The 26,049-nt window shown below is 34.5% G+C and overlaps 1 protein-coding gene across 3 annotated transcripts in view; it reads right to left on the bottom strand.

Annotated features, from left to right (window-relative positions):
- PTPDC1 (protein tyrosine phosphatase domain containing 1) overlaps positions 1-26,049 on the bottom strand; it is a 54,482-nt gene that overhangs the window by 23,009 nt on the left and 5,424 nt on the right. For all 3 annotated transcript variants that reach the window (XM_025043170.1, XM_006903848.3, XM_025043103.1), the window contains one exon: positions 7,142-7,229. Coding sequence is in view for 1 of the 3 variants with exons in the window: in XM_006903848.3 (XP_006903910.1) it covers positions 7,142-7,229 (88 nt within the window). In the remaining 2 variants the exon portion in view is untranslated. Of the gene's footprint in view, positions 1-7,141; positions 7,230-26,049 lie in introns of those variants that run through there.

Genomic DNA, 26,049 nt, shown 5'->3' with positions numbered 1-26,049 from the left:
TCCAGAGGGAAAGACAGACCTTAAAAACAGAGAATGCTGAACCTCTTTCTGAAGAAACTGTATTTATTTGAAACAGTATAGAGAAGTTCAAGTTTAACAATGTTCTTAAAAACAATGGAGGCTTTGGTGTTAAGCAATTCAGAGGAGGCTGACAGATTCATGAGAAGGATAAGCTAAAGTGTCAATCAGCAAACCTATTAGAAAGAACAAGAGAAAGAAACAACTTAAAAGAGTCGTCGCAGGGTAAGAACAAACCTCAAAAATCACCAACGCCTGAACTTAATTGGATCAAACTGAAGAGCAATATGTGCCCAAGACTTTGTTCAAAACAACAGAGTGACCGGCAGGCAATTAGTGAAACCTAACAGATGGGTGTGATCACAACACAAACATTGCAAGGTGACTGTGTTTCTGTTTGCATGTCTAAGGCTGTACCCTCCCCTTGAAGGAGTCACATCAGAAGTTTTGGAATGTGGAGAAAACAGACTTCACTTGGTCTAGTCAAGTCTCTAAACAGTAAACAAGCAAAAACAACAAAACTAGCCTGGTAGGGAAGAGGGGATCTAGAAATATCGTTTGAAACTATCAGTGAGAGGGCTCAGACATCAGATTTATAGACAAAGACTTCAAAGCAACCCTTATAAATATGTTCAAAGAACTAAAGGAAACCATGCTTAAAGAAGCAAAGGAAGCTATGATGACAAAGTCTCATCAAACAAAAAGGCAAAATATAAAAAAAGGAACAACTGGAAATTCAGAAGTTGAAAAGTACAATAACAATGAAAAATTCACTAGAGTGGTTCACCAGCAGATTTGATGCAGCAAAAGGAAGAATTAGATAACTGAAAGATAGACTGATAGAGATTATACACTCCGAAGAAGAGAGAAAATAAAGAATGAAGAAAAATGAATAGAGATTCAGAAAAATGTTGGACAACACCAAGTGTACCAACATACAGGGGTGGAAGTGGGGGAGGGGGATTAAAGAGGGGAAAAAATAAATTAAAATAAAATCTACTGAATATTTTTTAAAAGTCAATTTTATGATATATGAATTTTATCTTACTAAAAAACATGGGCAAGAGATTTAAATAGGCCTTTCTCCAAAAAAAAAAAATGGCCAATAAGCACATGAAAAGATGCTCACCATCCTAGCTATTAGAAAAACGAAAACTGAAACCACAATGGATAACACTTCATAACCACTAAGATGACTATGATCGAAAAGTAAGATAATAAATAAGTCTTGGCAAGGATGTAAAAAATGAGAACCCTCACAGACTGCTGGTGGGAATGTAAAATGGTAAACTATTTTAGAAAACAATCTAATAGTTCCTCAAATGAATAAGCAAAGAGTTAGCATAGGACCCTAAAATTCTACTCTTAGGTATATACCCCATCCCAAATGATAACATAGGTCCACACAAAAACTTGTACACAAATTTCAAAGCAGTATTACTCATAATAACCAAGAAATAGAAATAACACAAATGTCTATCAACTTATGAATGCATAAAAAATGTGATGTGAAGCAGACCATGGGCTTGTTACACTCTGTAGCAACAAAGTGAGATGAATCACCCTTTCACTTCCCCTTTCCCAGATGGCAGTGGGGCCCAGGGAGGAGCTGATCCTCATTTTTCCCTCAGGGAGCTGGTCTTAACACTCCCAATCAAAAGCAACGTGACAATGCAAGGCAGTGCCTCACTTTTCCCACAAAAGTGTCAAGAGAGCTGGTGGGGGAGCTGAAATTCCACCTCATTCATGTGCAAGGAGGCAGTATAAGTAAGTGCTCCACTTTTGTTGGGTGGTGTTGACAAGGCTGAACGGGGAGCTGAGAGTACACACTCACCTGGTTCTTGAGCTACACTTCAGTAGGAAGAATATTCATTAAAATAAGAAACAAGACCCACAATATCTACAATAAAAAATCACCTGTCATTCCAAGAACCAGGAAAATAAGACTTGAATGAGAAGACAACCAACAGATGGCAAAACAGAGATAAATGATACGTTGAAGGATTTTAAAGAATCTATCCTAAAAGTGATTCAACAATTACAAATTCTCCTAAAACAAATAGAAATTCTCAGCAAAGAAGTAGAGGTTATTAAAAATAATAATAATAATAAAAAAAGAACCAAATAGAAATAACAGAACTGAAAAATAAATAACCAAAATTTAAAACTCTCTGGAAGGGCTCGATAGTATAGTGGGAATGACAGAGAATATGATTAGGACCTTGAGGACAGATCAACAGAAATTATACAATCTGAACAACAGAGAGAAAAACAGACTAATAAAAATGAACAGATTCTCAGAAGCCTGTAGGATATTAAAAAGTAACATTCATATCATTGAGTCCCAGAGGCAAAGCAGAAAGAGATGGAACTAAAAAAGTATCCAAAGAAATAATGGCTGAAAGTCTCCCAAATTTGTTCAAGAAGCTAAATGAACCTTAAAGAAATCCATGCCAAGATGCGCTATAATAAAACTTCTAAAAACTGAAGACGAAAAAATCTTGAAAGCAACTAAAAAGGAATGACACATTTATAGGAAGACAACAATCTGAATGATGGCTATTTCTCATCAAAAAAAAATGAAGGATAGAAGGAAGTGGCACAGCATTTTTTGAGAGAAAATTACTGTCATATGCAAATTATATATCTGGCAGATATATCCTTCAAGAATAAAAAAGTGACAATTGTCAGAACTCTAGAAAATATCGAAAGATGTACAGCAACCAAGCAATGCTGAATAATAATAAAAAAGGCAATGGTAGAAAATGTTTGAAACATTTTCCCTTGTCCTTGCCCCATCCTCTCTGCAGCTTGGTGGCAGTCTTGAAAATGGCAATTCACCTTCCCAGTGTTGGATTCTGGTCCCTGGTTCCAGGGGAAGCAGAGTAGACCTTACTTACAAATTATTGCATGTGTTTGTCCTAATTTGTCCAGGGGATATGTGAAGGATGGATACAAGGTGCTCACTCAAGGGAGAAAAGTGATGGGTATTATTTGAAAATACTGTTGATGAACAAAAAAATCTTCAGCCTCTTGGGGCAAAAGACTACTGCTAAGACAGTGGAAAATGCTACCAAACATTTAAAGAAAATTAAACACCAATTTTATACAATATCTTTCAGAAAATAGATGAGGATGGAACATTTCAAACCCCTTTTATGAGGCTAGAATTACTTTTAACAAAAGCAGATAAAGATAGTACAAAAAAATAAAACTATAATCCAACATCTCTTTAGAATTTAAGCATAAAATTCTCAACAAAATATCAGCAAACCAAATCCAGTAATACATAACAAGAATTATACACCATTATCAAATGGGATTTACTACAGGCATGTAAGAATGCTTAAACATTCAAAAATCATTCAATATAATCCACAATATCAGGCTAAACAAGAAAAATTATATTATATCAAATAACACAGAAAAAGCATTTGACAAATTCCAACACATATTCATAATAAAAAAAAAAATCTCAGCAAGTTAACAACAAAGGGAAGATGTTATAGAGCATCTACTGAAAACTCATCATCATACTGAAAGGTGAAGGATTGAACGTTTTCTCCCTAAGATCAGGACAAAGGCAAGGATGTCTGCTTTCATGACTCTTACTCTGCTTAGTAGAGTTTCTAGGCCACTACAATACAGCAAGGAAAAGAAATAATGGCATACAGAATGTAAAGAAAAGAAATAAAACTATCCTTATTTGCAGATGTGATTATTTATATAGAAAATCCCAAGGAATCTCCAAAAAGCTCCTAGACCTAATAAGCGAGTTCTGCAAACCACAATAAGATACCATTAGACACCTACTAGAATGGCTAAAATAAATAGTGACAATTAATGCTGGCAAGGCTGCAGAGAAATTTGATCACTCATACATTGCTGGTCGGGATGAAAAATGATATAGCCATTCTAGAAAATAGTTTGGCAGTTTCATATAAAACTAAACATGCAACAATCCTATGACCTAGGAAGTCCACTCTTGGCCATTTATCCCAGAGTAATGACACAATTCATGCTCACACAAAAATCTGTATGTGCATGTTCAGAACAGCTTATTCATAATAACCCCAAACTGAAAAAATTCAGATGTCCTTCAATGAGTGAGTGGATAAACCTTCTGGGGGTACATCCATAATAGGGAATGCTACTCAGCAATAAAGAGGAATACACTGAAGATACATATAACAATCTAGATGAAATTCAAGAGAATTATGTCAAGTGAAAAAGGCCAAATTTATAAGAGTGCATGTTGTATGATTTCATTTATAACATTCTTGAAATGATAAAATTATAGAAATGAGAAGCAGATTAGTGATCATCAGGGGCCAGAGTCATGGATGGAAGTGGGTTTGGCTATAAAAGGGTAAAAGTTGAATGAGGACCAGGATATTTACATAGTCTCAAAGCATCACTCCATAAAATATTAATTACGAAGAGAAAAAAAAATCTATAATGGATAAATCTTGGCAGACACCACTTTACTAACGTGATCAAACTTAACATTTCCAGTAATGGAGCAAAATGGTATCTTGTGCCCCCTGATATGATGCAGTGAGAAAAGCATAGATCCATTCTGAGATGTTTCTGCCAAAAATGTATAACCTCAATCTTATAACGTAGCAGCACACAAACATGAATTGAGGAACATGCTGCAAAAATAACTGGTTTGTAATCTTCATGAAGATCAAGAAAGAACTAACTATGGTCATCAAAAGACTCTAAAAAACATAACATCCTTTTGCTATTAAAGGATATTATTGGGACAGCCAATGAAACTTGAATACGGCTCTCTGGGTGAACAGTATATAGGAAATTTTTGTTCTTTTTCTGTAAGTTTGAAATTATTTCAAAATAAAAGAACTAACATCATAAGGAGAGAACCAGACATCATGGGCATCCAGATGGAAGAAGACAGCACTATCCATGAAATATTGTTGACAATAAAAGAACAACTTCACTAGACTCTACATCCCTCTACCAGTTCAGTTGATAAGAAATACCATGTGGGCAAACAACAAATAAACTATAAGAAAAAAGAGATGGAGAAAAATCCCAGTTTTAAAAGAGATGTAAGATACATATCAACCAATTACAATATATTGACCTTTGTTGGATCTCAATTCAAACATACTTCATCTATAAGACGACTAGAAATTTGAGTGATGTTTAGATAATATAAAGCAATTACTGCTATTTTTAAAAATTATGAGGATGATGACAAGGTTAAATGAATGAAATGAAGTAAACAGAAGTGGGGGAAAGGAATGATGGGAAGTGAATGAGCTGAAATTGTTAAAGCCGGGTGATGGCACCTACATGGGTAGGTGGTGCCTACATGGAGAGAGAGTAGTATCTCCATAGGGATCTTTACTGTGTTCTTTTGTAAATGTTTGAATTTTCCCAAAATAAGTTTTTATTTTCAAAAAGGAGTAGAACCAAAATTTAAATCTAGGTCATTTCAAAGCTAGTTCTTGATGAGTTTTCTATTTTCCTTTAAAGTAACTTAAACATTTATGTATCCCCTAATTAAATTTTTCCATGATTCATTAGCCAACATTTAAAAAAATACTTCCTATCCCAATGTTAACCCAATAAAGAATAACTGATTACATTTATAGAAGAGACATACTTTAAAGAAGTTAGATATAAAATAAGGTTTTTATTTGTCCAGATTTTTTTCCAAATTAAAAATTAGCTACATTTATACAATGAGGGTGATTATAGTTCAAAAGATGATTTTTGGAAAGGTAAAAATCAGCTTACCTAGTAGATCACAATAGAGGTGTTACAACCCTCCTGGAGGCATCTGGAGATGTATAGAGATTTTTGTTTGTCACTGTAATTTGAGGACATTACTGAACTAGGGGGGCAGGGATACTCAGTATCTTCAGTGCTGGGGCTCTCTTGCACAATGAAGAGTTGCCCCACCTCTAAAGCCAATAGAATCTCCAGTGAGAAACATCAGCTAAGAGGTAATATTTCAGCAGAAGAAAGAACAGGGGAAAAGGTACAGCTGACTCTTAATCTTATTAGCTAAAGAGTTACTTAGGGGGAAAAAACCCATTATTCTATAGGGGAAGCAGAAAATAGATACCATTGTATTTGTTTTAGATAGCACTTCTTTCTAAACCAGGGAAAGTAACATACAGTTAAGTCTGGCACACAGAAGCTGTCCACAAATGGTATTTACCAGTAGTATTGGTCCCTCTAGAGTCAGACACAGCACAGAGGGAGGATCTAATAAGATCAGAAGTGGGAAACAATGATTTTCAGGATAAAAGAGAGCTCCCCCTGGTGGAGTGGTTGGGTTCCAACGAGAGCACAATCAACTCCCAATTTTCTCAGTGTTGAACTCTAATACCTTTGACCCATACTCCTTTACTTTTCCTTATATTATCTAATCCATACTTAGTGGGGGGAAATCCTGCAAAGTTCCTTTTACAGGATAATTAAAGTGAACTTGGGCAAAACCAGGAGTGGTCAGTAAGAAAATCATGTAAGGTGTACTACCAAGAAAAATTACTCAACATCTTTCTTTGCTAACTGCTAGTGGTGGCAGCAAGACCAGTGGTACCAAAGTGGTAGGAAATCAGGGTGCACTTCCAGCTATGAATATGCAACAGTAAGAGAATGTGAGGGGCAAGTGCCAGTAAGAGTCCAAGTAACCGCACCCTTCCCCCTGGGGAACCACGTGAAAACCAAAACTGTGGGAAGGCAAAACTGTGAAAGACAAAAACTGGGAGAGGCAGGGCTAGCATGCTTCTGAATGTGCTTTACAAGTGACACTGTAAGTAACCAAAGAAGAAAGAAATGAAAAGTTTGGTTCACAAGCAGGAATTTGATGAGAGAGACAAAAGGATAATTTCAGTCTAAGAATAATGTAGGAGACTGTTTTCACTCTTCCTTTTTAAAAGGTCAAGATCATTCTTCAGGATTTTGAAAAGGATTTTTAACCAGTGAAAACGGTAAGGCAGAAATAAACAAAAGACCATAAGTACTACCCGCAACTTGGGATTCCAATATCAAGAATCAAGCCTTTTCTTTCGTGTCCATTCACATAATTTTATTAAACTCTAGTTTGCACAAAGAAACAAAAAATATATTAAAGAACTATTACCTTTCATGTTTGCAGCATGCCCATCATTATTCACTAAAGTGGAATATGGTTGTTCATTCTGAGGCAAGACTCCTGCAGCCATGGTGGTCTGTTGGGAGAAAAAAATTATTTTTTGAAAATCTGCCTATGGGATATTCATTTACTAATCATCTATAATGTGCTACACCTCCGCTGTCTTAAAATGGTAGTCATTAGCTAAGTGGCTTCTGGGCACTTGAAATGTGGCTAATACAGATTTGAGATGGGCTGTAGATATAAAATACAAGATTTTGAAGACTTAGTATAAAAACAAAGAATGTGTAATACCTCACAAATAATTTTTACATTGATTCTATATTGAAACATTTTTGATATACTGGGTTAAATAAAATATATTAAAATTAATTCTTCTGATCCTTTTAATTTTTAACGTTGCAACTAGAAAATCTAAAACTGAATATGTCGTTCATATGATATTCTACTGGACAGTGCTGTGCAGCATGGACATTACAGAGGAAAATAAGACATAGTCTCCCTTATGCATTTAAAGCCTGTCAGGAAGATAAGATGTAGACACAAATAATGCTAATATGTGCTTAGTGTGTCACAAGACAGGCTTGGACAAGTGGGAGGGCTGTCCAACTTCAGAGTAGGTACAAGGCTTCAAGGAGGAATTCCCATTTGAACTGCGCTCAAGGAGTAACATTGTGGACTTGACAGTTTACTAGGCAATTGAACAAAATCCCACATTCTTTACTAATTCAATTAAGTGAGGGTTTACTAAATATTTATGACTTTAACCTACAGTTAAGTCTTCATGTAGTTCATGCTAAATTATATGACTAAGTGATTGTTATGTCACTAATTTTCACTGAAGTAAAATCATCTTATATATCAAAAAAACAACACTTGTGTTTCTTAAGTTCTTACTATGTGTCTATGAAATAAGAAATATATACATATACATGTGTATATATATGTATATGTGTATGTGTGTATGTATTTCTCTGCCCCCAGTTCCTGACATAGAGCAACTAAACCATTATATATTCCTAAGTGATAAGAGCACTAGGAGTATCTTCTGTTTTAACGAGAAGGTCCGGGTAGACTCCTGGATGGTTCCTGAATGGGGGGTGGTCATCAGAAAGACCAACACATGATTAGAAGTCCTCTAGTGGAACCAAGCTGACGTGAGCATGCCCTCTGCAACGTCTTTGAACAGTAACAGTGACGTCATCACACAGCTCCGGTAGTTAGAAAGGTGTTTTTCTATATTAAGACTATCAATTCTTCATCATATATGTCAAATATCTTTTTTAACAGTTAATAATATCTTAATTATATTAATGGTGGGTTTTGCCTAGAATTCTTACCTTTTGTGGAGTATAACCTGTAATATTTTTCCTTTGACTTTTCTGGTTCTAGTGCCATAGTAAGAAAAGCTTTCTCCGATACGAGATATAAATCTCGATTTAATATCTCCCATTTTGGGTTGTTAAATGTTGTCCCTTTGTTGCAGATTGATAGTACTACTGCTAAAGTGTAATAATCTACAAAATTAAAGATGACTCATCTTCAAAGAATATCATGTATCGTACTACACTGTGACTACACTTTTAAAAATTTAAAAACTCACTTTACTTGTAAATTATCTACATTTGTAGAGCTTAAATATGTTTTTATCAAACAACATGAATATATGCTTTTTGTGAAAAAGCAATCCTCCTAATCCAGGAAACAGTGGAAGAATAGAAAGCTTGAAAGGTCTAATTACCCGAGTTACTACATATGCTTAGAGTTAAATTACCAATTTTCAAAGATCTGAGATACAATAAGCATTAGCTGCAGAAACAACATTTGAAGACCTGTCAAAGTCTAAGAGCTAAAAGAGAAATCAGCCCTACTTATATCTGTAGGGCCCTCAGAAGCATACAGTACAGAGTCCTCTTCATTCTTCTTGTGGTTGGTTGCTCATCACTTGCCTTCATCTAAAAGTCTAGCAGCCTCAGTTCCACTGATCTACAAATTAAACAAGTACCTGTCACACTTTCATCCTGTTGTACCCTAGTTAATCCTTCTATCTTCAAGGAAATCCCCATTACTTATTCAACAGGTCTCAGTACTGACTTCTTTTCCTTGTTATTTGAAATCAGTATGGCAACTCCAGAGCAGCCTTCATTTTAAGGCTAATTTAGCCCCACTGTTAAGGCAATATCTTTCTGAGGCTTCCACCTGCTGCTCTGGGTATCCTGAGGCCTTTCTTCTCTGGCTGGTGGTAACATGAACTATTTCCAGTCCTCTGAGAACCTTGGAAATTGTTCTCTTTGCTTCTTCCTGTGTCTTTCCCTGGCCTCGGGTAGTTTGCACACATCAGTACCCAAGCAAACACCTTAGGCCAGCAAAGACTTGAGGACCCCTGCATGTCTCCGGAGCTCGCTCTTTGTGCTACTCCCTTCTCTCCAGTGCCCTACACTGCACATTCCAGCTACCCTGGCTCTCTGTACATCTCTGAGCAGGCTCTGCTTAGGGCCCTCTCCCTGCACTGTAGCCTAGAAACTGCTTCCAGGGAGCGGCTAGTACAATCTTAGGCTTACTGTGTTTGCTTCTTTTCTCAGAGATCACAGTCTTGAGCTGCTTGCTTCCCAATGTCCAAAACCCATTTATATATATTTTGTTTGGTTTTCAAGTTTAAGGCCAGGAGGGTGATTCTTGTCTCTCTCAATTTTATCTTTGTTGAAAGCAGAAATCGCCCTTGGCCCTCTTCAAATAACTCAAATCCAGGGGCACTCTGCCAGAATGTTATTGCGATCGACTTTACATAAAAACATGAATTTATAGTCCCATTATATATAACTGCTGATCAATTATGTACAACTCAATTAGGTTAGTACTGTCAGAAGTTCTATTTAAATCCTGACTCTGTTCACTATCAGCTATATGAACCATTTTGAGCTTCAATTTTCTCTTCTGTGAAATGAGGATTATTATAACTACTTTCTTAGGCTGATGTGAGGGTGGAGGGATCATGTGTGTGTGCGTGCACGCTTCTAGTACAATGTCTGGCACATAGGTGTCCAATAAATGATTGTTAGTTTAATTTGCAAAGCAATATCGATAATATATTTTTGTTTCTTTCCCTTCTTAGTCTGTATTCATTTCATTTCCCTCTTATTTTTATAAGTATTTATACAGTATTGGCTTCATTACATGTATAACAGTCCTGCTAGTAGTTAGTAATGGTTGAGCTCTTCAAGATTTATGGAAACATTACCTTTACTCACAACTAAACTTACTTCATGTGCCTGGTTGTATAGTCAGGAGAAAAAGAGTTTGGCTAGTAATCCTGTCCTTTCGATGCACCATCACATAGTATTTAATTTCATGTCCTGTTGCTAATGACAGATATTTTGCTCACTCTATCCTATAGTTTCTTTTATCCCCAAAAGTCCCTCAAAATGACTCAATTGTTTAGGATTAATCACATGCTCACTTTTAATACTTAAAACTTAGAACAGCAATGAACTATTACTCATGCTGTTAAGAAGAGTTGTCACGAAGTACGAGTTTGACATAAAATATGTTCCACTTCACAAAAAAAGTTGTTTCACATAGCAGGCTGGGTTCTGAGATAAACTGAGTTCTTAGGTCACTATTTACCTTTCCATCTCCGAGACACACAGTGTTCTGCCAAAATCGACATGTGTACTTTTGGTGAGAATTTGTGGGGACTGTATGAAGAAGTGCCTGGGATGTCAGAAGTGTAGTGTAATCAGGCCCAGACTCTCAAAGCACTAGCAATCCAACCTGCATGAGAATCTCTTTGGGTGCTTGTGGAAAATGCAAATTCCTTGGCCCCATCCTCAAAATGTCTGAGTTGGTAACTCTGGTGAGGAATGTAACAACAATCTGTATTACAAAAAGACTCTAGTTTATTCTGATGTAGGAGGCCCTCTGCCCACATTAAAGAAATGCTGTCAATATGATTAGATTCTACATAGCAATTATGGTAGAAGAATTTGAGGTTGAAAAACTTAAGTATTTATGGGGAAAAACAGAGATGGAAGCCCAAGTATATGAGTGAACCTATGAAAGCTATATATTTTTATGTTAATGAATAACATAATAATAACTAATAACATAAGCATACTCTATGCCAGACACTGTTCCAAGTGCTTTAAATGTATTAACTCATATTATCCTTACCACAACACTACTGAGTACTACTATTATTCCCATTTTAAAAAAATAGTTTATTTGTAGAGCAATTTTAGGTTCATAGCAAAACTGAGTGGAAGGTACCAAGATTTCCCATATACCCCCTGCTCCACCTCCACATGCACAGCCTCCCCCATGTTCATTTATTACAATCAATGAACCTACATTGACACATCATTCTCACCCAAAGTCCATAGTTTACATTAGGGTTCACTCTTGGTATTGGACATTCTATGGATGTTAGCAATTGTATAATTACATTTATCTACCATTGTATGATTGTATAATGACATGTATCATACAGAATATTTTCACTGCCCTAAAAATCCTCTGTGTTCCACTTGGTCATTCCCTTGCCCCACCACGTCTCTCCTCAGCAACCACACATATTTTTATTGTTTCCATAGTTTTGCCTTTTCCAGAATGTCAGAACTGGAATCATACAATATATAGCCTTTTCAGACTGGCTTCTGTCACTTATTAAAATGCATTTAGAACTCTTTCATGTCTTTTCTCAGCTTGATAGCACAATTCTTTTTATTCTGAATAATATTCCATCGTCTGGATGTGCCACAGTTATTTATTAATTCACCTACTGAGGACATCTTTGTTGCTTATGAGTTTTGGCAATTATGGTTAAAACTGCTGTAAACATCTGTGTGAGAGTTTTCATGTGGACGTAACATTTTTCAGCTTCTTTGGGTATATACCAAAGGGCAAGACTATTGGATTATATGGCAAGAACATGTTTAGTTTTATATATGACTCCATTTTACAGATTAGGAAACTAAGGTAAAGAAAAGTCAAATAATTTGCCTAAAGTCACAGAACTGTTAGGTAGTGGAGCTGAGATTTGAAAATCCACAGAGTTCAGCTCTAGAGTTTGTGCTCTAAACCACTATACACACAGCCTTTTAACAATAGAGACCTCGCATTAAACAAAAAGAACTTCATGTTACTCTATGTGTTTTAACTCAGCCTCACTAGATTCTGTGCCATTTATAATTCCTTTGCTTGGAAGAAACTTCTCAGATCTCTACATCCACAATAAGATTTTTAAATCTTTTTGCTTTGTGCAGATAATTTGCTGATCCTTCATCTAAATCTTCATTTACTGCTGTGCCAAAAACAAATATTAAGAACACAGCCCCTCACACATTTTAGCCTCTTCTTTCCTAAGAGAAACACAAAAGAAGCTAGCTTGAACATAAGGTTAAAAAATCCAAACATGTTTTCAATAGAGTTGTTGGCACTTACTATCTGTGTGATCTTAGGCACATTTATTAACGTCTCTGAGAATATCTGCCCAGCGGTCATTGATTACCTGAAAGTCTGTATACAGACCTAATTCAAACCTAGTCCATATTTCAGTCTGTTCTCAACACAGCAGTCAGAATAATCTTGTTAACTTCAGCTGGGTCACATCATCTCTCTTTTCAAATCCTTATAACCGTCCTATTTACAATTTAAATAAGCTCCCCTTCCCTGTTTCACTTCTCTCCTCAGGACTTATGAAGAAAATACATCTAACACATTATGTAATTTACTTACTTATCCCATTTATTGTCAGCCTTCCCCTATCAGAATGTAAGCTCCATGAAGGCAAAGATTTCTGTCTGCTTTGTCAACCGTTATATCTCCAATGCCTGCAACAGTTTGCCTCCCTTGATATTGACTACATATTTTATTTATATTCCCTCTTCATGAACTGCTGACTGAAGATTTATCCAGTGGCTCGGATACTATAAAAGTTTCTTAATATTATAGTAGTAGTTTATCATTAAAGAATTTAAGCACTCCTTATGATTCTTTATGTAGTAAAACAAAACATTTCTTTTAAACCGAAATGTCCTCACCTCTGAATATAAAATCCCTTTTCTCCTCAAATTACCTCTAGGGCAAGCAGGCAACATTTTTTAAAAACACCTTTTCTTGAAAACTGGGGTAGATGACATGGTCGATGGGAGTCAGTTATCTATAATTTTTTTCTAATCAGAACAAGCATCTGGATTCCTCGATCAAATTCAAGAAAAGACTTGTCAGTGTTTGGGTCCTGACCTTCGGAGACTACTTGAGCTGTATGCAAGAGGGGTTGGGGGGATATAAATGTGCTGAGCAGAATAGCATGAGCACCCGACTCTGCTGTGGGCAGTGACTCAGCACTGCCTGGATTTGGCACTCACAGCACTAGGCCAGGGAGGACTAACATGGTAGAAGCTGAGAGGCTCTGGAAAACTAGCTAAGCCTGGTCATGGTAAAGAGTCAAGTCTAAGCTAAAGGGCAGTGGGTACAGAAAGGGAATGCCAATTGCTCCACTGGGTGACTCACCCCACTTTCTCTCACTTAATCCTCATAACTACATTAAAAGCTAGGTATAATCATCTTTTATATACACAGAAAATGAGGCATAGGGACATTAAGCAACTTGTTCAGAGCCATACAGATACCAGGGAGAGTCTGTATTTGCACCTGGGTGTCTGTCTTCAGATCACTTTCACTCACTGAAAGTGTGGCTGCTCAGTTTAGGGGTCTGGCTCTGGCCTGGGAGGAAATCCAAATTCTAGATGGTTCTGTCCACCTTGCTATACATGAATGGAAGAAATTAATTTCTTCTCTCTGAGCCTCATTCTTATCATTTATTCATTTGTTCATTAAAAGTTAGGATCAGGTGATCTTTAAGGTCTCTTCAAACTCTGAAATTCTACAACATCTAGCAAGAATTTTCAAGATGTTACTTTCTTCTCTCATTCCTCTGCTTCCCCACTATCCTCTACACACACACACGTGGCCTCTCAAGAAGCAGTATATAAAGAATCTTTTTATACTATCCAGTTTAGAAAGAGAAATTTGACAAAGGGTAGAGCCTCTGGGGACTTATCATTGTTGATTCACTCAGAACTACATACCTCCCCAGACACTTAATGTCTCATCTTCTCTGTTTCTGTCTGGAAAACCTATCCTCCGCCCAGCAAAAGAGAACTGCCTTTATCTTCCACAATCCACTCTTTTTAAACTTTATCTTGGAGTTTTAGTAGCAGTAAAGAACTCTATTCAGCATGTAATTGGAGAAAATATAATGGAAATATTGAAATAAAAATAATCTTCTCCTTAATATATTCATTTTAATTTTTCTTTTCTCCTCACCAGAGTGAGTGGGAGTTAATCTCATCTATTTCAGTTACATCTTCTTCAAAAGACTGGGGTTTTATAATGTGCTATATTGTAAGCAGAGATTTTTCTTTTTTTCCCCCTAACTCCCTTATGTTAAACTACATCTGGGTTCAATTTAAATAATTTTACTGTATAAAAAGAAAGAAACAAACAAACAAAAACAAACAAACAAACAAAAAAACCCTTTTCTTTTTTTGGTTCCCCTCCAGCCTAACGAGCTAAGTTCTCAGAGAAAGTATTAAGGGCTGCCTTGGATACACACCTCTGGCAGTTCACTATGGCCTTCACTGGCTTCTGTGATCTCACACCTTAAATATACCTTAGGGAGGGTTTTCCACTCTCAGGAGACTTGTCACATATCAGAGAAAAACAACATTACAGCAAGATGCTTGCAATTTCATCATTTAAAGAAATATTCCACTTGGTCCAGATTCCTCAGAAAACACATGACAAAGCAGATGGGTAATATGTTAACAATAGGTGAAGCGGATTTTCACAAGCAAGATTTCCATATTTCCTCATCTTTTCCCACAAACAGCCATATCCGGCTAATTACTCCTATAGGTTTAAATCAACCTCATATCAACGTCACCACCAGATACTTCTAAACTCATTAAGAGGTCAACAATTACTAATTTAACACCAACAGAACCACGTGGAGGGCTTTCTTAAAAACCCAGACTATAGGACCACACCGCAAAATTTCTACTCGGTAGGCCTGGGTGGGGCTGAGAATCCGCATTTCCAATTGGTTTTCAGTGATACTGATGCTCTGAGAACCACTGGATTAGGGAAATAGTTTGCATTTACTTAAAAGTAGGTATTCATACAGGTTATTGTGAAGGTGCGTCTCCTTGGTTCTCTTTAGCTGTCAAACAACAAAGCATTTTTACAGCCCCTGGGACAATATTCACAAAATCTTGAAATACATTCAGAAGCTCCATATCACCAATCAAATCTAGAAAGAGCTTCATATTCCTGGGTGAGGCCTGGGTACTAATGTTCCTACTGAAACTCTATTTTAAGCCAAATGCATCACCTGAAATTAGGGCATTGCTATGCAAATGATATCAGCAAGAAGAAAGACTCCCCACAGAAGCCATTTTTTGGCTAAGCATCAGATACTACACCATTTTCAAGACCATAATTTGGATTCCTAACCAACGGATGTTCATTATCTAAATAATCCTTTTCATAAAAGTATAAATATTGCAGCTATATGAATGTTCATCTTTTAATACATATTTTGTGACATACTGTTTAGAATTAGTTCAACATGAAAAACTTAAAATAGTGGGTAGAGGAAAGTTTGTTATTCACTTTATTATTTCCATTAATTTATAGACTAGGAAGGATAACAATATTTTCTACTTCAATTCCTCAAATAGTTCTCTAAGAAACAGCTATTCTGTGAAACAGCTATTCTGTGAATATCTCAAGTACTTGGGGGACGAGCCTTGGTGACTTAAAACATAGGCATTGTGTGGCTCATGTGACTGCACAGGCTTAGATCAGAACTTTCATAAAAGATACATAAAACATTTGGTTTAATGAAGTGAATTGAGCTCACACTCTAGCTTCCTCTTCCTCCAAAGAATCTGGTGAAAAGAAATTTTTTTAAAAAGCCCACAGAACAAAGAGCAGGAGGAGGTTATCAATAGACTAGTTATCTCATTGAGCTTTTGGAAGAAAGCAAGCAGATGAAAGTAAAAAGGCAACTAAAACTGAGCTGAGGAAGTTTTAGCCTAAAGATATGACCATGAATAGAGTAGTATAGGGAGGAGGGTTGTGGGTACTTCATCAAAAGATGGAAGACAGTGTGATGACCATTTTCTAAATGTTGGAAGAAACAGATGCTCAACCAAGAATTCTACATCCAGCTAGACTCTCCTTAAAAAATAAAGGAGAAATGAAGACATCTCTAGATTTAAAAAGAAACAAAACCCAGAGAACATTTGTTGCTAGTAGACCTGCCCTTCAAGCTGAAATAAAAGACACTAAAAGGTAACTCCAATCCACACAAAAAGCTCCAAAAACCTAGCTAAACAGGTATTATAAAATATATTTAAATATAATTCTTTTCTTGATATGTTTTCAAAAATACCTGCCTAAAACAATAATCATAAAAATGAGTTGATGAGCATATAATGTATAAAGATGTAAATTAAATTGTATGAGGGTAACAGTATAAAAGTGGGAGAAGGGAATGGAAGTATGTTGAAAGAAAATTTTTATATAGTACTGAAATTAAACTGGTATTAATCTGAACTAGACTGTTTAGGTTAAGATGCTAATTGTATTCACAGCGTAAGCGCTAAGAAAATAACTCAAAATATATAAAAAAGAAACAAAAAGGGAATTAAAAAGGGATAATCAAAAACAGCTAACAAAAAAGAAGGCAAGAATAAGGAATAAAGAAATACAAAAGACATAAGACTTATAAAAAAACAAATAGGAAAATGGCAGGTATAAATCCTAATTTATCAGTCATTACATTAAATGTAAATGGATTACATACTCAACCAAAAGTCAAATTGGCAGAATGAATTTAAAAACTAATTCATCTAACAAAATATATATAAGATCTATGTGAGGAAAATTACACAATTCTGATGAACAAAATTAAAAAAAGAACTAAATAAATGAGGAGATATTCCATGTTCATGGATAGGAAGACTTAATATTGTCAAGATGTCAGTTCTTCCCAACTTAATCTACAGATTTAATGTAATCCCAGCCAAAATCTTGGCAAGTTATTTTATGGACATCAACAAACTGATTCTAAAGTCTGTATGTAGACACAAAAGAGCTAGAATAACCAGCACAAAATTGAAGAAGAACAAAGCTGGATGATTCACACTAACTTCAAGGCTTACTATAAACTTACAGCAATCAAGACAATGTGGTATTGGCAAAAGAAAAGACATGTAGGTCAATGGAACTGAATATGAACCCAGGAATAAATCCATATAAATATAGTCAAGTGATGTCTGACAAAGGAGCAAAGACAAAACAATAAAGAAAAAACAGTCTCTTAAATAAATGGTACAGGCACAACTGGACATCCACAGGCAAAAGAAAAAAAAAAAAAGAATTAGACAGAGACTTTACACTTTCCACAAAAATTAATTCAAATAAATAATATACCTAAATGTAAAAGGCAAAACTATAAAATCCCTAGAATACAGAATAAAAGAAAACCTAGATGACATTAGGTATGGTGACACCTTTTTAGATACAAAACCAAAGACAAAATCCATGAAGGAAATAATTAATAAGCTGGACTTAATGCAAATTAAAATATTCTGCTCTGCTAAAGAAAATGTCAAGAGAATAAGAAGACAAGCCACAGTTAGGGAGAAAATATTTGCAAAAAAACACATCTGATAATGGACTGTTATCCAAAATTTACAAAAAACTCTTAAAATTCAACAATAAGAGAACAACCTAATTAAGAAATGGAGCGAAGATCTTAACAGATACCTCACCAAAGAAGAAATACAGATGGCAAATAAGTATACGAAAAGATACTCCACATCATATGTCATTAGAGAAATGCAAATTAAAACAACGAGACACTATTATACATCTATTAGAATGGCAAAATCTAGAAAACTGACAACATCAAATGCTGGTGAGAATGTGGAGCAATAGGAACTCTCATATATTGTTGGTAGAAATGCAAAATGGTATAGCCACTTTAGAAGGCAGTTTGGTAGTTTCTTAAAAAAAAAAAACTAAACATATTTTTACCATATCATCCAGGAACTGTACTCTTTGGTATTTTCCCAAAGGAAGTAAAAACTATGCAAAAACTTGCACAGAAATATTTACAGCAGCTTTACTCATAAAACCTGGAAGCAACTAAGATGCCCTTCAATAGGTGAATGGATAAATAAGCTGTGGCACACTCAGATAATTAAATATTATTCAGCATTAAAAAATGAGCTATCAAGCCATTTAACACAAATGCATATGACCAAGTAAAGAAATGCATATCGCTAAATTTAAAAAGCTACATACTGCATGATTCCAACTATATGACATTCCGGAAAAGGCAAAACCACAGAGATAATAAAAAAAAGGTCAGTGGTTTCTGGGATAGGAAGAGGGAGGGATGAAAAGACAAAGCACAGAGGATTTTTAGGGCAGTGAAAACACTCTGCATGATATTACAATGATAGATAAATGTCATTATACATTTGTTTAAATTCATAGAATGTACACCACACCAAGAGTAAACCCTAAGGTAAACTATACAATTTGGGTGATTATGATCTGTCAATGTAGGTTCATCCTTGGTAATAAAAGTACCATTCTGGTGAGTGATATTGATAATGGAGGAGACTATGCATGTGTGAGGACAGGTGGGAAGTCTCTGTACCTTCCTCTCAATCTTCTTGTGAACTTAAAAATGCTCTAAAAAATAAAGCCTTTAAACAAAGTCTTTTAACAAAATGGACCCAGAATGCTTAATATAAAAAAGCATAAGTTGGATTCCATCAAAATAAAAAAAAATGATTCAACTATATGCTGTCTACAAATGATACACTTTAGATTCAAATACACAAACCAATTGAAAGAAAAAGAATGGAAAAGTATGCAAGCAGTAACCAAAATAGAGCTGAAGTGGCCACATTAATAATACGCAAAATACTGGTAGACAAAAAAAATGTTACTAAAGACAAAAGAAAGACATTTTACAATAAGAGGATCAACAGTGAAAGATGGCGGGCTTTCCCCCAAGATCAGGAACAAGACAAGAATATGAACTCTCACCACTTCCATTCAACATTGTAATGGAGGTTTCAGCCATTGCAATAATGCAAGAAAAAAAAAAAAAAGGCTTCCATATAGGAAAGGAAGATGTAAAACCTCTATTCACAGATGATGTGATGGTAGATTTAGAAAATTCTAAAGACTCCATTAAGAAAAACTATTAGAATTAACAAATGAGTTCGGCAAATTGGCAGGATATAAGATTGAGATATAAAAATAATTGTAGGTCTCAAAGTTTAAATTGAATTTTAATTTTATTTCTGTAAGAAAAAAATGCCATTTTTCAAGTTGTGGCAGTTCCCCTCTATTCCTAATTTTCTGAGTTTTTTAGTAATGAGTCATTGCTGAACTGTGTTAAATGCTTTTTCTGCATCAACTGATATAATTGTGTGTTTTTGTTTTTTTTAACCTGTAACAGGGTGAATTATACTGACTGATTTTCAAATATTGAATAGTCTTGCACCCTCTTTACACTCTGCTTTAGGTATAGTCCACAAATTTCTGATGTTATAATTTCATTCAATTCCATGTATTTCCCCCCGAGACAAACATGTCCACTCTCACCACTCTCATTCAATATAGTGTGGAAGTCTAGCCAAAGCAATAATGCAAGAAAAAGTAAAAATCTTCCATATTGGAAAAAAGAGGTAAAATTGTGTTTATTCAGAGATGACATTTATCTACATAGAACATACGATACAATCCACAAAAAACCCTACTAGACTAACAAGATTTAGCAAGATTGTGATTTACATGATCAATGTACAAAATTAATCATATTTTTATGTAACAAGGAAAAATTATGAAATTAAAACTTAAAAACACACTTACAATAGCATAAAAAAGTATGAAATATTTAGGAATACATCTGATAAAGGATGTGAAAAGGCTTCATACTGAAAACTATAAAACACTTCTGAGAAAAATTAGAGGACCTAAAAAAATGGCAAGATCTACTGTGTCATAATTCAGAAAACTAGTTAAGATTTCAATTCTTCCCATAATGAACTACAGATCCACCACAATCTCAACAAAAATACCACAAGGCTTTTTGTAGAAATTGATAGGCCAATTATAATACTTTCATGGAAATGTAGAGGATCTACAGTAGCCAAAACAACTTTGGAAAAAACTTATCAGTCTTAACACTACCTGATTTTAAGCAACAGTATAAAAACAGTGAGGAAGTAGCTTAAAGCAGATAAATTGAGCAACGGAACAAAAAAGAATGTCCAGAAAGATACCCACACCTACTGGACAATTTATTTTTGACAGAAATGCAAAAGCAATGAAGTAGAAAAAGTATGTTCTTTTCAACAAAATGTTCTAGAATTGAATAGCCATATGCAAAAACATGAACCTCAAATGATCTCTCATACTACATACAAAAATTAATTCAAAATGTATCATACACCAAAATGGAAGAACTAAAAACATAAACTTTATAAACATAAAGCAAAAACTGATAGAACTGAAAGGAGAAATAGACTAATCTACTTTTTATAGTAGGAGGCTTCAACACCCTTCTCCAAATAACTGATTGATCAAGCAGGTACAAAAACAGTAAGAACACAGATGACCTGAACAGCACTTCAATCAACTTGGTCTAGTTGAAATTTATAGACTATTCCATCTAACAACAAAGGCTCACATGAAACATTCACCAAGATGGACCACATTCTGGTACATAAAACATATTTCAACAAATGTAAAAGAAAGAAACCATACTAAGTATGTTCTCAGAGTATATCAGGAAAAAACTAGAAATCAAGAATAGAAAGATAGTTGGACAATTCAAAATATTTGGAAATTAAACAACATACTTCTAAATTACACATCAGTTAAGAAGTCTCAAGAGAAATTTTTAAATATTTTGAACTAAATAAAAATGAAAATACAACTTTTCTTATATAACAATGTGACTATAGTTAACACCACTGGAGTGTACACATAAAAATTATTAAGATGGTAAATTTTATGTTATGAGTATTTTACTACAATTAATTTTTTAAAAGACCACATCAAAATTTATAAGATGCCGCTAAAGTAGTGCTTAGAGAGAAATTTATAGTATTAAATGCATATTTTAGAAAAAAAGAAAGATCTAAAATCAATAACCTAAACTTCTAACTTAGGAAACTAGAAAAACAAATTAAACCTAAAGCAAGAGGAAGGAAGGAAATGATAAAACTCTAGCCAAATCAGGAAAAAAAAAGAGAAGACACAAATTACCAAATAACAGGGAAAAAAATAGGGGTCATCACACTAATGCTACAGACATCAGTCATCAAATAAATATGAGAGAATACTACGAATAGGTCTATGCCCATAAATTTGATAATTTAGATAAAATAGACCAATCCTTAAAGGGCACAAACTACCAAAACTCACTCAAGGAGATATAGATAATATGAACAGACTCATATCTAAAAAAGAAATTAGTAGGAACCCCCCTTCACCCCCCTCCAAAAAAACACGAGGCTCAGATAGTTTCACTGGTGAATTTTTCCAAACATTTAAGGAAGAAATTATACCACTTTTACAATCTCTTCCAGAAAACAGAAAACAGAATAGAGATCAATCACTTCCCAACTCGTTTTCTAAGGCCAGCTCATTTGACCTATTCCAAAAATAAATATATTACAAAAAAGAAAACAATAAACCAGTAATTTTCATTAATTTAGATGTAAATGTTAGCAAAACGAATCCAGCAACATATAAAAAAGATAATACATCATGATCCTGTGGAGTTCATTTCAACAATACAAGATTAATTTAACTTCTGTAAATCAATCAATGGAATTCATCATTTAATAGACTGAACAAGAAAAATCATGTGATATTAATAAATGCAGCAGAAACAGAGTTTAACATCTATTTATAATAAAAACTGTCAAAAAACTAAGAATAGATGGGAATTCTCTAATCTAATAAAGACTATTTAAGAGAATCACAGCTAATACCATAATAATAGTGAGATGTTAAGTTTTCCCCTAAGATCAGGAATGAGGTATGAATGTTCTCTTTCACCACTTATAACTCAACTTCATACTAAAAGTGTTAGCTAGTGTAATTAGACAAGAAAAGGAAATGAAAGGTATACAAATTGAAAACAAAGAAATAAAACTGTCTTTATTCACAGACAACTTATTGTTTATACAGAAAACCCAAAGAATCTACCAAATAACTCCTGTACATAAGTGACTTAAGCAAGGTTAAAAGGTACATAGTCAATTTACAAAAGTGAACTGTTTTCCTACATACGAGCAGTGAATACTTGGAATTTGAATTAAAAAATAATAATACATTTATAATAGCATCCAAAATGAAGTCCTTAGGTATAAATCTAACAAAATATTTACAGGACCTGTGTATAAAAAACTAGAAATCACCGATGAAAGAAATAAAAGAAAATCTAAATAAACAAAGAGATGTGTGTTCTTGCATTGGAAGACTCAACATTGTAAAGACATTAATTCTCCCCATCTGAGCTATGGGCTTACTGCAATTCCTACTGAAATCCAGCCAGGTTTTTAGTAGACATGTATAAGCTTATTCTAAAATTTATATGAAAAGCAAAGATACTAGGATAGCCAATTCAATTTTGGAAAAGAACAAAGTTGGAGGATTTATATTACTTGATTTCAACACTTACTATAAAGCTATAGTAATGAACAGAGAGAGGCAAAAGAACAGTGAAACAATAAAGAGCTTGGAAACAGACCCACAAAAATATAGCTAATTTTTGTCAAAATATAGCTAATTTTGTCAAAATATAGCTAATTTTTGACAAAGGTGCAAACACAATTCAATGGAGAGAGAATAGTCTTCAACAAATGATATTTGACATTGGACTGAGCTCACACCTTACATATTCAATGGAGAGAGAACAGTCTTCAACAAATGATGTTAGACATTGGACTGAGCTCACACCTTACACAAAAACAACTCAAAATGGATCACGGACCTAAAATATAAAATGCAGAAACTGTAAAATTTCTAGAAGAAAACGTAGGAGGAAATCTGCATGACTTTGAGTTTGATGATGAGTATTTAAGTACAATAAACACGAAAAGCAAAATTCATGAAAGAAAAAATTTTAAGTTGGACTTAATATTTCTCACAGAATATAAACCGGTTATGTTTCTAACATGTTAGACAATTTTTAGGGCCATGAAACTATTTTGTATAGTACTATAGTGATGGATACTGATGTCATCCATTTCTCAAAACCCACAGAAATTTAGAGCAGAAAGAGTGAATCTTAATTTTAAAATGCAAATTTTAGAACATCGACTTGGGGGACGGGGTCCACCATGAAATGCAAACTATGACAAATTAATTGTATTGCAAATGTATAAATATAACTTCACTGGAGAGGATGGGGGGAAAAGGGATCTAAATAACTATGGAGATGAATGGAAACTGTAAGAGAAAACAAAAGGAACTGTACATAAGCCCTGTAATAGGTAATGCTGTTTCTCATGAAGATACTGGTTAACAATTCTGATACTACTGTACATGTACAGTGGGACTGAAAAAATAAGTAAAAAGATGGTGAATGTTAGGAGCCAGGTTTCTCACCATTAGAATGGGAGGTTACAGATAAGTAAGGCGGAAAGGCTAGAATGAACCACGTAGTTCTGAATTAGAGTCTGAGACATCAGTAGGGATTCCTGTTTAGCTTAACATAGAAACTAACGAGTCAAAGTAGAAAGAATACAGACATGTATGTATATAGAGGTTAATATACATACATTTATTTCCTAACTCTGGTCACTGACAGAACAAATCCTGGTTTCTAATACCGTTCTCCAATAAAAAGACCCAGGGATCTTCATTGAAATGGCTGATTTTAGGGATGAAGCAGGGAATACATGATGAGCCTGGAGCATCCATCCGTGGTGCCAGAAAGTAAGGAGGCGCTCAAAATAGATTGCTGGGAATATACCAAAGGGATACAGAAGCCAACTGAAAGAGCTCCTAATGGCAAAAGCTGAAACAATTTGAGCAACAAAATAAATGCAATTTTCAGTTATAATAACAGAAAACCCTGACATGCTCAATAATAATACTAGGTAATCTTTGATAATCTTCCAACTTTCATTCATATAAAGTTGTGTTATTGTACAGGTATATTTTTTCAAAGTAGGAGGACAGAATATACCAGGAACATAGCTTAAAGGGGACAGACACACTGATGTATGTTTAGAGGTACTTAGTAGGGGCTCAAATATTTATTATATTGAATATTTATAATATTCAAATTTATAATAAATATTTGAGCCCCTACTAAGTACCAAGAACTATGAAAAATATGGAGAAACATGAGGATAAATAAAATAGTTTCTGGCCTTGAGAAGGTAACTGTCTGGTAGAAAAGATAAAAGCATACATGCAGGCAGTAATGAATCCAAATATTTAAAGGACTGTTGTACAGAAGAGAGTCAGAAGTGTTCAGTATGACCTGAGGGACAGTCTTAGGAATGAAAGGTAGGTAGGGTAACAGGCTGACCTAGACTCAGCATCTTGCACAAAGTTAGTGATTAACATATGTTAAGGTCTCTTCTCTAAATGCCCCATACAACAGGATTCACTCCAAAACCAATAAAATTTTACCATGAAAATGAAAGGGCATTATTTCCATCCTATATGGTTATAATCGCCTAGAAAAGCTAAGTTTTTAAAAAAGAATAACATTTGAAAGTCTAAAATTTAATAGAAAGAAAAATATTTCAATTTTATTTCCATTTACACAAATGTGAAGAATCACAAAGTTTGATTTGTCTATCAAGGAGGTCTACTACTGAGCCAAATAATAATCAATTATAGAACTAGACTCTAGAAGGTACAAGATAAAAGCGTAATTATTCTATAATTTCTTTATAGAGATTTAGGTCATTAAGGGCATTCATACTTTAAAATTCCACAAATAATTAGAAATATTTTAAAATATCTAATCATTTGAATTAGATGGGAGGGAAGAAAATTATCTAAATGAAAATACTCTTCTCATGTGTACTAGGAAACACAACTAATCATGGAGAGAAGAAAACCTCTCTGTGGTCCTGCTTATCATCTCTGTTTTCAATGAGCTTTTTGTTCAAAGGGAAGAAAACAATGAACTAGAGTCAACTGATTTTGTACAAAATTAGGCAGACTAAGTCAGATGCATAATAGCACCTTCGCAAAACAAGCTTATAGAATGGAGGAAATGTGGAGCACAGGGGCTGAGAAAAATGAACTCAGCTATGAGAAAAAAAGGAAGAGATAGCTGTCCAATAATAGTGCTCACTAGGGCACGATAAAGGTAAACTTGTTCAGGTAGGCTGCTGATATAAAGTACAGAAATGTAAGTGTTCAAGAAATGACAGCAATGATGACAGTGATTATTATAAAGTAGCCAGGTCAGAATGGTCAGCATCTAGGAAGAGCCTGGCCTGTAGGAGACTTCAGGTAGAGGATCTGGGAAAGACAGGCACTGGCATTAGTTGCAGTATCTTATTTCGGCAACATATTAAAGTATTAAAAATTGATTTAAAATGGTAAAACAATTCTACTAAAGAAAATCAAATACAAAAACTGTATACGTAGTATGTAAAAATAAGTAGGCAGAGAAAAATCTCTTTCATAGACTTGAAAGAGATTGACCAAAATGCTGATAATGGAAGTATGGTTGACTTTTATTCCTTTATATTTTTCTCTGTTTTCCATTTTTACTTATATTGTTTCTTATTTGTTATTACTCAGATGACTAAAATAAA

Source organism: Pteropus alecto, unplaced genomic scaffold, assembly GCF_000325575.1.
Source record: "Pteropus alecto unplaced genomic scaffold, ASM32557v1 scaffold260, whole genome shotgun sequence".
NCBI classification, from domain to species: Eukaryota; Metazoa; Chordata; class Mammalia; order Chiroptera; family Pteropodidae; genus Pteropus; species Pteropus alecto.
This window is presented reverse-complemented; position numbering and strand designations above follow the sequence as displayed.